General features: G+C 42.6%; 1 protein-coding gene across 1 annotated transcript in view; it reads left to right on the top strand.

Moving 5' to 3' along the window:
* Positions 1-12,090, top strand: part of adgrd2 (adhesion G protein-coupled receptor D2) — a 48,175-nt gene that overhangs the window by 32,987 nt on the left and 3,098 nt on the right. The window contains exons 23-24 of the mRNA XM_030417295.1: positions 4,478-4,536; positions 4,630-4,660. Coding sequence (XP_030273155.1) covers positions 4,478-4,536; positions 4,630-4,660 — 90 coding nt within the window. The remainder of the gene's footprint in view (positions 1-4,477; positions 4,537-4,629; positions 4,661-12,090) is intronic.

A 12,090-nucleotide genomic window follows, 5' to 3' on the forward strand; every position in this document is an offset into this window, starting at 1 on the left:
ACTACAGGTGCCATTGACGGCTGTAAATCAAACAATGCGCGTTCCTTTTTTTTTTTTTAATACCGAGCGTTAATCGCGCGTTAAAAAAATTAACGGCGTTAAGAGGATGTTGCGTTAACGTGCGATTAACGCGTTAACTTTGACAGCCCTAGTTTGTTCTACTTGCAGGTCACAGTTACTATTTATTGATTTTAATACACCAATTAAGAGACTGCCATCACTGGAGATGGATGGACAAGAGAACTGGGTAGTGGTCAGCCTCAGGGAGTGCTTAAAGCTGCAGTCACCAAGGTGAACAAGAGGTGAATATTTTAAATAAAATGCCACGAGCATTCCAGCTGATTTACTGAATTAAACTTGATGGTAGCCCGGGTGCAGACTTTTTAAATATTGGGGTTTACCAACCTTTTAGCACTTAAGATGCAGGGTAACTGTATTTTCACTTCACATTTACATATCTGTGCAGTTTATACATTTAGAATGTTTTGCTGTTTTTCCATTACATCTGCTGGCCTGGCTCTTCTCAGTTTGACTCGGTGCAGCCAGGATTTTGCTTTTCCACCACAGCTGGGCTATAACCTCTTTATAATAAAGACCTCCATTATTGAGTCATTTTTTACAGCTTTTTTTGTGAAGCAGCATTACAGGAAACTTGTTTTTCAGAAGCAGTAGCTGAACATGACTCCTGAAACAGTAAAACACAGCAGATGTTTCCAGGGACAAACAAGCCGAGAGAAACTAGATTCAGTTTGAAGCTCAAAAGTACAGAAAGCACAAATTCTGAACACATTGACTTTTAAAAACCTCTTTCTCTCAAGTTTCCCACACAGACATGACTTGAGTATCGATTTAAGGGGGGAGATGGGTGCTCGTTACGAGTTGGTCACAGTCATGAGTTGTCACCACGGCCAGCTTGGAGGTGGGGAGGCACGGTTTGACTAGAAAAGTGCTTGTGGAAAGACAGCATTATGTTTTCTGCTCTGCAAAAGGCACATAAATACTATGTCGACTGCAAACATTAATACATTATTTTAATATTGATTCATGCACTATGGAGCAAACTAATAGATTTCACGAAAAGGTATGAAATGTCCCTATGTGCGATGCATCACGCTCTGCGCTCAGTATATTTTACTTTATTGTCCTTTGCCAATCACAAACCTGAATATGAGTTTTACACAGCATCCACTTCAAACTGTGCCATGGTTATGGGACATAACTTCAGCCGCACTTGCTTTGTTAAATAATTATCTGGTTGTTATGTTAGTATGGAGAATATGTTCAATAGCAATGTTCAGTTTCTTTTTAAGACTTTGTTCTTTGCAATTTTTAATGACAAATAAAAGCAGCAAATCCTTATCTTACGTTACCTGGGCGGTTTAGGGACTGTGGGGTCTAACACATTACAAAATAAAACTTAACTCCCAGATCAAGCTTTAGGCTGTATTACCAAAATCATAGATTGTCTCAACAAGACCACAAAAGGATAATACCAACAGAAGATTAACTTCCCTTTAAAAAACTAGGGAAGCCAATGACACCACACCACCAACTTCTACTAACTCAGTCAACAGAATTACACAGGAAACACTTCAGTCTGTCAGAGTAACCAACATCTGCTGCTCCTACTTGCTACCATTGGCTGTAGCTAGCTACTGTCAACTACATAACTCATGGTTCAATTAGCCCTGGAGCCAGTGGCCTTAGAGTTTGTCTGAATTGCAACCTCGGATCATAGGGGGACTAACCATGTGACCGGTGTGAGTGAACATGGCATGGCACTGCACAGGGGATGAACTCAGCCTACAAGACAGACTGAGGTCAGTTTGACAACAGGGGATACGGTATGGAGGTGATTTACAGCAGGTCTGACCACAACTTCAGGAATGACAATGCAGCATGTTATTTTTTCCACTAGTTTACTTGTTAGTAGTTTCTGTTTCCCACATCAGCATGGATTAGGATGGAAATTCAGGGCCTGTCCACACAGATGAAAATGATCTGTTTTTCCTCCGTCTTCCTCGGCATCGTTTCAAGAATATTTGCGTCCATACGGATCCACTGAAAACGACCAAAAACGCTGTAGTTCATATTCCAGGCCTATAGGTGCCGCTTGACATTCACCAAAAACGGAGAAGAAGAGACGGAGCATGCGCATTAAGCTTGCGCGCTGTAAACAAACAGACAGTAGACGGAGAAACCAAACACAACAAGAAGTTGAAAATGGCGAGTGCAAGGAAACCAGAATCGTTTGTGTGGACCGTTAATGAGGTCGAACTGCTGCTGCGACTCACACTCAACTACAAGGAGAGCAAGTTGCAAGAAAGGCTCAATATCTTCTGCGGCGCAAACACAAGCATGTGGTCCGCCATTGTTGTTGTTGTTGTTATGAGACGTCGCGGGGTTCAGCGGGGTGGGGCGATGGCGCCATCGTTTTGGAAAGTATGCGGATTCGCCGTCCACACAAAAACGGGAGGGCTGCGTTTTCGGATTTTTCCACCCTGAGACCCGTTTTCAAAAAAGTGCGTTTTCAGGTGCTGCGTTTTCAGGATCCGTGTGGATGGTCGGCATGTGCGTTTTCGCAAAAGAGCGTTCTCGTCTAGACGGCCCCTCAAAGTCACGTCCCCCTCATTATTTAGGCTCCAGTCAGACGACAACTTTTTTTTCGCAAACGCACACGTATTGCATCGTTTTGGCCGACCGTCCATACGGATCCTGAAAACGCAGCGCCTGAAAACGCACTTTTTTGAAAATGGGTCTCAGGGTGGAGAAATCCGAAAACGCAGCCCTCCCGTTCTCATGTGGACGGCGAATCCGCATCAAAAACGATGACGCAATCGCCCCACCCCGCGACGTCCCATAACAACAACGGCGGCCTACATGCTCGTGTTCGTGCCGCAGAAGATATTGAGCCTTTCTTGCAACTTCCTCTCCTTGTAGTCGAGTGTGAGTCACAGCAGCAGTTCGACCTCGTTAACGGTCCGCACAAACGATTCTGGTTTCCTTGCAGTAGCCATTTTCATCTTCTTCTTGTTGTGTTCGGTTTCTCCGTCTACTGTCTGTTTACAGCGCGCAAGCTTAATGCGCATGCTCTGTGTCTTCTTCTCTGTTTTTGGTGAATGTCAAGCGCCACCTAGAGGCCCGGAGTATGAACTACAGCGTTTTCGGTCGTTTTCAGTGGATCCGTATGGACGCAAATATTCTTAAAACGATGACGAGGAAGACGGAGAAAAAAAAGATCGTTTTCGCCCATGTGGACGGCCCCTTAGATAATGTGCACTTGTCTTCCAATAAAAACATGAAAGTAATAGAGAACTATCGTTTTTGTTTTTTGTTTTTTTTATATAATGACCCCACCACCATTTTTATAGGCTTTCTCCAAATGTTATCGCCTATGTCATCTGTCACATTCCTCCTAAAAGTGTCACTGTATGTATGACTGTGAACAGGTTTACTCTTCCGCAATCTTTTTATAGCCTCTCTGTCACTTTAGTCAGCACAAAATAGAAAGGTTTCAGAGTTTGTCAGGGACATTAAACGTCTTCCATGAACACGGAGACTTATCTACTCACTAGTCAGTCTTTACAGGCCCACTTTAGTTACAAACTATTCTAACTCTAACTTTATAACTTCTACATTGATCAGTTTATAGAACACCTGTATAGACCCGTGTAGTAACGTTTAAATCATGTGACCGTGATGTTGTCTGTTTATAACTTAATATTAACTTTTTACTGCTAGAGATTTAATTTACGCGTTCAGCTGTGAAGACTATCTTTGGTTTGTCACATAGAAATTTGTCTGTTATAATGCAAAATACAATTAAATAATCAGGCTTTTTATCGGGGAACAAAAGGGGTGCTGACTTCAGGGTTAGTTATAAAAACACATCATCAACCACTATATAATTGAATAAAAACAATGTGCTACATCATAGACACAATGATTTATGGTATTTTGAGTTTTCATCTTCCAGATTAAAGGTCATTTAGGGTCAATGATGGTCTTTGCTGACATCATTTCATCTTTAACTCTATGTGAGAGTTGCTGACGTGTCCATCGCTGCTGTGAATGGGACACTCCTGCACCTTCCCTACACTTTGGGACCGAAATAATTAAATGATGAATAAGCCTATGAAAAACATCAGATTGTAGATGATGCCATTTCACTTCATTTAACATCTCAGTTTATTTTATCAGCAGCAGCAAGGCCATGATTAAATTACAGTATTGTTTGGAGATAGAAAGGCAACAAACAGGAATCTGCATGCAGAGTGAACTAAAAAACTTTATTCTAAGAATTCTATTAATGTTCTATTGTCATTCAAACTGTTAGCATTTTATTTCTCTTTGTGAATATGAGGCTGTCTTTGTGTTGTGCTTTGTTTCTCATGTTTTGGCTTGGATACAAGAGTGTATTGGTCCAGAAAGAGAATTGCAAACTTTAAATACAAATGGCTGTGCTATTGTCTTTCAGAGAGCTTCAGAAAAGAGAGTTTTGTGACTTTCTCTTTAAAACCAGCATCAGGAAACCAAGTAAGTAATTTGTATATAATATAACTGCACTGTTATCATATATCATTCTTTTTATATGACTGGGCGTTGTGTTTGTCTTTTCATTTAAAACAGGTAGTACTGCTGACTGGATTCAAGCCATCAGGTAAAACTCTAACATCACTTGATATAAAACTTTAAGAGTTGATATAAGATTTAATGAACACTGAAGCCAAAAGTTATTGATTCCAAAAAGAGAAATGACAAAGCATCAGGACCGGACACATAACATAATTAGTAACTGTCAGGTGTATTGAGACAGCAATTGTCACAAATTAAATTAATAAATAATTACATATACTCAACAAACTGCAATGAAGGAAATTTTATTGGAGGATAAGTAAAGTGTCTTGACTCCCTGATAGCAGCGTTAACAGCACAAAATGCAGTTATTGCACTTTTATTAGATTAATGGTGCAGTGTAATTGAATTGCTGTCCAGTCATTGTTTTGGTCTGCTGAGATCAATGGTGATTGAATGAGCAGAAGACGTTTATCCCAAAATTTGGAGAGTACACTGTCTGTGTAATTTGTCTGTCTCTGTGTCTGTGTTTGGGGCTAGCTCAGGGGGTATTTACCTGGTAGAGTGGGTTGTCTAGTGATTGGAAGATCGCTGTTTGAATCCCAGCTCACCCTGGCTGCATGTCGAAGTGTCCATGGGAGTGTTGCACAGTAAACCCATACTAGAAAGGTACCGCGGTACCCAGCTGTTAAGAACAATACTTTTTCACGTTTTATTAGTATCGGTACTTTATCAGACCTGCCAACTTGTCAAAATATTTTGAGTACCACTTGTGTTGTGCGGCTTTTTTTCGCAGACTTTTGCAACTCCATTGCTTTGCACGCAGTAATTTCCCCATTCACTGGCTGGAAAGCCGTTATAAAAAAAACAATAAAACCTATATTTTTGATTGCAATACTTTTAATAAAGAAAATATAGAAATTTTGCACTCATCAACAGAAAACCAAAAAATGCTATGTCCTTATCATGACAGCCTTTCAATGGAACACAGCAACACTTTCAAAACATGAAAATGCTGTTAATTATTAATTAATTAATAATATATAGTAGGCTATATGATATAATATTATAATTAATTATTTTAATATGTATTTAATTAAAATGGTAATAATTAATTTGGATATTGCAATAGGTGTTTTTGTTTTCAAGAATGTAATAATTACATTGGCTTACAGCACATAGGCACACATCACCGGGCTAATTTATATATTACCTGCAGCTCCCTGGTGGCTTATGTCCACATCATAATTGCACACTGTGCAAAATACATGATGAGGAACTTTAGAGGGTTGCAAGCATGGCCACTGTTCTTGATATTTATTCAAAAACTTCTGGGGGACACGGACCCTCTTCTTTTTAGCAGGTCTGCTGCCCTGTCCCTCCCTGTCTTCATCTCCCTCATCTGCCATGGCAGTGGTTGCAAAACTTGCTGCAAAAGATTTGTTGGCTACATGTTTAAACTGTATAAATAATCACATTCCTCCTTATATACAGGCCTACTCTATCTGCAATGTATCTATCTATAATACAACAAATCTCTGTCTGTCTGTGTGTGTGTGTGTGTGTGTGTGTGTGTGTTCCTCAAATATCTCTGCGGATCAGGATCAGACTGACCTGAGACTTTCAACATGGCTGCTGCGTGGTTCAGTGGTGTGCAATAAGCATTTGCTTGGACTGCAATGATAGCGTGAATAAATTATTTCATAAATGCTTTACAAATTCTGCAAGCATTGTCCACCGGAGCCACCACAGTCACGTGGGCACCAGAGCCAGCCACTGCACACCGTGGCCACGTGCGCACCAGAGCCAATCACTGCACACCGTGGCCACGTGCGCACCAGAGCCAATCACTGCAGAGCTCAAGCCCACGACATACCTTAAAAAACAAGCGGATTTATACCTGCAGCGGCGCGAGCTGGACCGGGATTTTGCCGGCGGTTCCGTTCCGTTCTGTGCATCTAAACTGACTGTTGTGGATTAATGAGATTAAACAAGTCCAAGTCTGTTCGGGTCTGAGGAGATCCGGACACGCGCGGACAACAAAGTGGGATCGGAATCTGTGGATGTTCGTGTGTAGCTAGCGCTAGCCGCGCTAGCCGCTAGCTAGCGCTAGCTACACGGCCCACCGCCCGAGTCGACGGAGCGGACGCACTGGCACGTCCAAAACTGGATTTAGGGTAAATAATGTCCAACACGCTTTTTCGCGAACATTGCCGTTACGTTTGCTTTGTGTCTGGTGCAGGAAGAAACAGTAAAAATGTGCTTTTGTCACGAAAGTGTCCAAGCAGCAAGTTTGGTTGTTGAGGAACAGGAAGATGTGGGAGGGACATCGGCGGATGATTGACAGCAGCAGTGATGTGTTGGAGACGGCGACAGAGATAGCGAGTTTTGAGAGTTGAGAGATTTGTGACATATAGCGTGTTTGGAGTGTATTGTTAGTGTGTTATGTAGTATTTGGTGTAGTGTGTTTAGTGAGTAGTGGAGTCGTGTTGTGAGGCAAACCAAGGAGGAGACGGCTGAATGTGGAACAGGCAGGAATGAGCTGAGGAGCCTGAGGCATTGCCTTCATTTAAATGTAAATTCACTAACAAGACCACGCCAAGTTGAACGGTTGAAATAGTTTATTATGTATTGAGACGATTTGGAGAGGACGGAACGAAAAGGGGGGGGTCGAGGGGGTTGGATGAGGAAGAAGGGTCGGGGGGTTGGATGAGGAGGAGGGGGCCGGGGTCGGTGGATGAAAGGGGGTGGCCGAGCCATCGTGTGGCCGAGGGGGGGGGGAGATGATCGAGACTCAGGGTGGGGTACGTCTCGATGAGCGCGCGTCCTTACGGGCGTGGCTTCATCTTCCCCCCCGCTCGTGTGCTGGATGGCCCGGGTCCCTACTCTGGTGTCTCCTTGCCGTGGAATGGTGGTGACGAAGGCTGGGCTGCCAGTGGTCCTGAGAGAAGGGTTGGTGGAGAGAGAGAGGGTCTGGGGGGGGGGGGGGTTATCAGAACGTGCGACGAACAGGAGAGAGATGGTTTGGCTTACCTTATGTAGGCTGGAATGGTGATGAGATCGAGCGTGGAGGTGGTTGGGTTGATTGGGCGCAGGTGATTAGATTGATGAGGCGCAGGTGGTTAGGTTGACGAGGTGGCTGGACCTGGGTGGCAGGTCGGCAAGTGGATTGGCGTGGTCCTGTTCCTGAACTTTAGTTATAATAACTCCATTAGTTACACATAGCTTTGTAAATTTCAAAAACTTATGCACCAATTTAGCAAACAACAATTTATATTTGCATTATAACTAATGCAATTGGTCCATTAAACATATTTGTGGTTTTCACAGTTAAAAAAACTAACTTTTTCTGATTTTATGTTATTTTGTGATTTTAGCTCCATAGTGTTAATATAGTACCTTAAAATGAAAAAATTACTGTACAGTCACACATGTGAGGTTGTGCTTAAAATAATTACACCAAGTAAGGCAAGGTAAATAGTTTTTAAGGTGAAATATAATGGTATAATCAAAAGTAGTCCAAAACAGCCGCTTATATCCCTGACGTCCCACCTTCAAACTCAGCCTCATTTGGCCATCCATGAAAAAGCTCCTTAACCTCCCACTTTTCTATAGAAATACATGCTTCCTACGGGCAATAAACTAGTATATATAAAGGCTAAAATACACACACACACACACACACACAGATGCACCGCTGCCTCTTCTTTCTCTTTTTCTTTGACGATGCATTGGGGTCGTTAGGGGAACATGATCGATAGGTTTGCCAAGAAAAAACACCTCGCAAATCTTTTTTTTTTTTTTTTTCTTTTTTTCACTTAGACTTCTGCTCGAATGTTTCCACAGTGAAAGTAACGTTACGCGTAACGGTTCACATTTACCAAAAGCTGGCAGGTCCGCTGACACACACACTCACACACTCACACACACAGTTCACCTTTCTAAGCGCCAACTGCAGCGAGTGGGGAACGGAGGACGGAGAGGGAGGCAGAGGGCAGGAGGAGGCAGGGAGGAGGGGGGCGGGGCTGTTATAGGTTCGGTAGACTCGTTATTCTCCGCTTTTCAACAATGATTGGCTGAAACTGCTTCACCACGCTGCTGCATCGTGTTGTCAGACATGTGTACCGCACATTTGCCACCAAACTCACATGTCCGCAGCTTTTTGCGTAGTTTAGAGGGGCGAGTCGTACCAGCGTATTTATTCAAATTGCGTACTTACTACGCAAAATGCGCCCAGGTTGGCAGGTCTGCTTTATGAACTTTGTGTGACAGCGTGTCTGTGTGCAGCTTCTCTCTGCTTCCTCACTGCCTGCAGACAGAGTGGGCGTGGTTTCACGGTGACGGACAGTCACAGAGCAGAGTGAGACAGACACGTTGGCTCCTGTGGTCATTACGGATTTAAAGCACCGTTTACAGACGGGCTTTGTGGAGTCCGTGGGCTTGCCCTTACTGTCGGCAACGAACAGTCTGCTTTTTCAACAAGCCTAGGACGGTCGGCAGGAGCACTCATGCCACTTTCAGCTGACAGACATGTATTGTAATGCAGACTTGTTCAAAGAGTTTAAAGAGCTGCAGGTTAGCGATAGATAACGTTAAATATCCCCCGGATGGAAGTCAAGCAAATGTTTTCCACCATCAGAGTTGCAGGAGGCAGTCAGGGGTAAAGTTAAAGGGATAGTTCGGTTTTTTTTTAAGTGGGGTCATATAAAGTACATATCTATAGTCGATCTGTTCCCACCGTAATCACCGATCAGCGCAGCCTCAGTTTGGAGAAGTAGAGAGCCGCTCCAGCCCAGACGCTCAGCTTTGTACTGCAGTGAACGGGGTTCAGCAAAAAAGCGAAATTAACCAACAAAAACAAGGCTCACCTAAAAATGTTTACATCAGTTCAAGTGTACATTGCAGTCAGACCGCGCTTTCTTTTGGCACTACATTTTCTCAACCGCAGAACCCCCGTATCCCTACGCACTAGCGTAACTGGGCAACAGCTGATCTGCGAGCGGCGGAATACAGCGCGAGGCCCAGCTGCTAGACGAGAGCTTTACTTTCGATAAAAAAGAAACTTAACTCTCCGTATCCTTCCACATATGCATACATAAACATGTGACGTGACGTGAAGCCCGAAGTTGGGCTGTGAACAAGGACAACAAATTTGTCTTCAAAATAAGAGCTTTACATTGCACCCCATTGGAGTTTAGAACTGGGTTCTTAGCGGGGGGCTTTTAATTTGAAAGTAGCGACCGTTCCTAGCTTGCGCTACAACAAGCTATAGCCCAGAGGCGGCTTTTGGAAAAGAAGGAATATTACGCCTCCGTTTTAGAAAGCTGACCACAGCAGCTATCACAGATCACCTAGCCAAGGATACGGCCCTAATAAACACTGTACAACATGAGGGATTAAAGGTGCCCTATCATCTTGGAGACTTTTTTCTCTTTTTTTTTTACTTTTGTAAAAATCATTTCTCATCAATGATAGAACTTCAATAAAACAAAAAAAACATTGCTTCGGCAGAGGCATACCTCTGCCATACTACAATGTTTTTTTTTTGGTTTTGATCAAGTTCATCAGTGCGATAAACGTTTTGTGAAAAAAATCGTGCCAGAGAATCGTGATCTCAATTCTAAGCAAAAAAATCGTGATTCACATTTTTTCCAGAATCGTGCAGCCCTAGTGGCAAGTATTGTAAAGCACTTTGAGTGGTGGTCAGTAGACTAGAAAAGCGCTATATAAATGCAAATCCATTTATATGTAGCAGAAAGTGGTAAATTAGACTCACATGATGCATAACATGCCAGAATCTACCACATAATCGGTGACTTTTATTGTTTATTTGTGGTGATTCACACAGAGCGAAGCATCTCCGCCTTACCGCCTGTAATTCACACAGAAAGCCGGCGCTGCGGCTCCGACATCGGTGTTTCCCAGGTGTTTCCCCTGTCCGGACAGTTTATAATCATATGGGTGCTGTTATAATGTGTAGTGATTGAGATTCTGACCCACCAAACATCCTGGAAAGTGACAAAGTTAAGTTTTTCGCGCAAAATTACATAATTACATAATCACCATCAGCTCCGCACCTCCGGATTATCCGTTCACACTGGGACGGCTCACCAATTATGCGGCCCTGATACTACCTCCAGAGGCGGATCAGCGCTGGAACAAAATTTCCCCCCTCTCTTCATCTGAAACTTTCACACAGAGGAGGGTGCGGAGAATTTGCGCAGGATCCCCGCATGCAAACGGCAGTGTGAATGGGGCTACTGAATTGCAGCTATTCTTCCATATTACTGCAGGGATCAACTGACCCTTTTACAAATACTCAAGACAAGAATGTCATCACTTAAAGCAGGTAGCTGATAGGAAATGCAAATACCTGCCAGCTGGGCTGAAGTGCCGCATCAAACCGAATCAAGCCAAGCCAGCATATGTGTAAGGAAAAGCCCCACAAGTGCCCTAGAGACCGTCCAATTACATTTCAATGAGTCACATGCTTTGAGGACATTTCACTGAAGGTGCTCTGAATCCTTATCCCTGGGCCTTGGTTGTACTGCATGATGACCCTGTGGTGAAGACAGACTTACGGGGTTGCAATGATCTCTCAATGCTGATGCGAAATAAATGTATGATTACATTTATTCACACTCTGAAATGAGTTGGGTCAAGGCCATCATATATTTCAGAAAATTACAGTGTATTGTTCACCCACTGTGAGTTTTAAATTCCAGCATCCACCTGTTTCCTCTGTATCTTTCACGGTTCTTCGTGTCATGAATGCATTAAGCTCAACCTGCTTTCTTTCTGTCTTGTTTTATATTACACTACATAGGGAGTATTTTGACGTAGCCTTGAGGGGAAAATAAGAAAAAAATGTATTTGCATCTCATTTGAGTTGACTGAATGAACTGACTTATATTTTTGTCATTATTCTTGAATCTTTGTGTTTATAATCTTACTGTTTGCATAAGTGTTCTTTAGTGGTGGTGTATTATGGAACGATGGTCTGAATTTTGATTATTTGTAACTTTCAAGTTTCACTTATACATAAAACATACGAAAACAGAATAGCTGTTATTGTTCTGTTGTGATAAACATCACAAGGCACTGAGAGTTTGTAGAAAGGATAATATATTTATAATATACATTTCTGGCGCTTCACAGCAAATTTAAGATACATTCTTTATGCCCTTTTTAAGCCAAATTCTTCACTGCTACTAAGCTTAAAGAGTTAGCATGCACCCCATGTGAAGCGGGGGCAAGAGCTCAACTGCACATGGAGCGTGTAAATAAAGTCTTGGATTACACAACAAGAGCTATATGAAGCCATCTTATGATGTTTTTTATGTTTGAAAACAATTTCCAAGCTACTTCAGCTGTTAAGGAGAATGCTGCAATGCTGTTTTGTTGTGAAGCTCCAGAAATGTTTTGTTGACTATGAAACTTTCCAGTAGCACTGGGGGGAGGACATAATGACTGAATTTCATTTTTTGCTGAACCATTCCTTTAATGTCAACAGTA

The sequence above is a fragment of the Sparus aurata genome, chromosome 5 (assembly GCF_900880675.1).
Source record: "Sparus aurata chromosome 5, fSpaAur1.1, whole genome shotgun sequence".
NCBI lineage: Eukaryota > Metazoa > Chordata > Actinopteri > Spariformes > Sparidae > Sparus > Sparus aurata.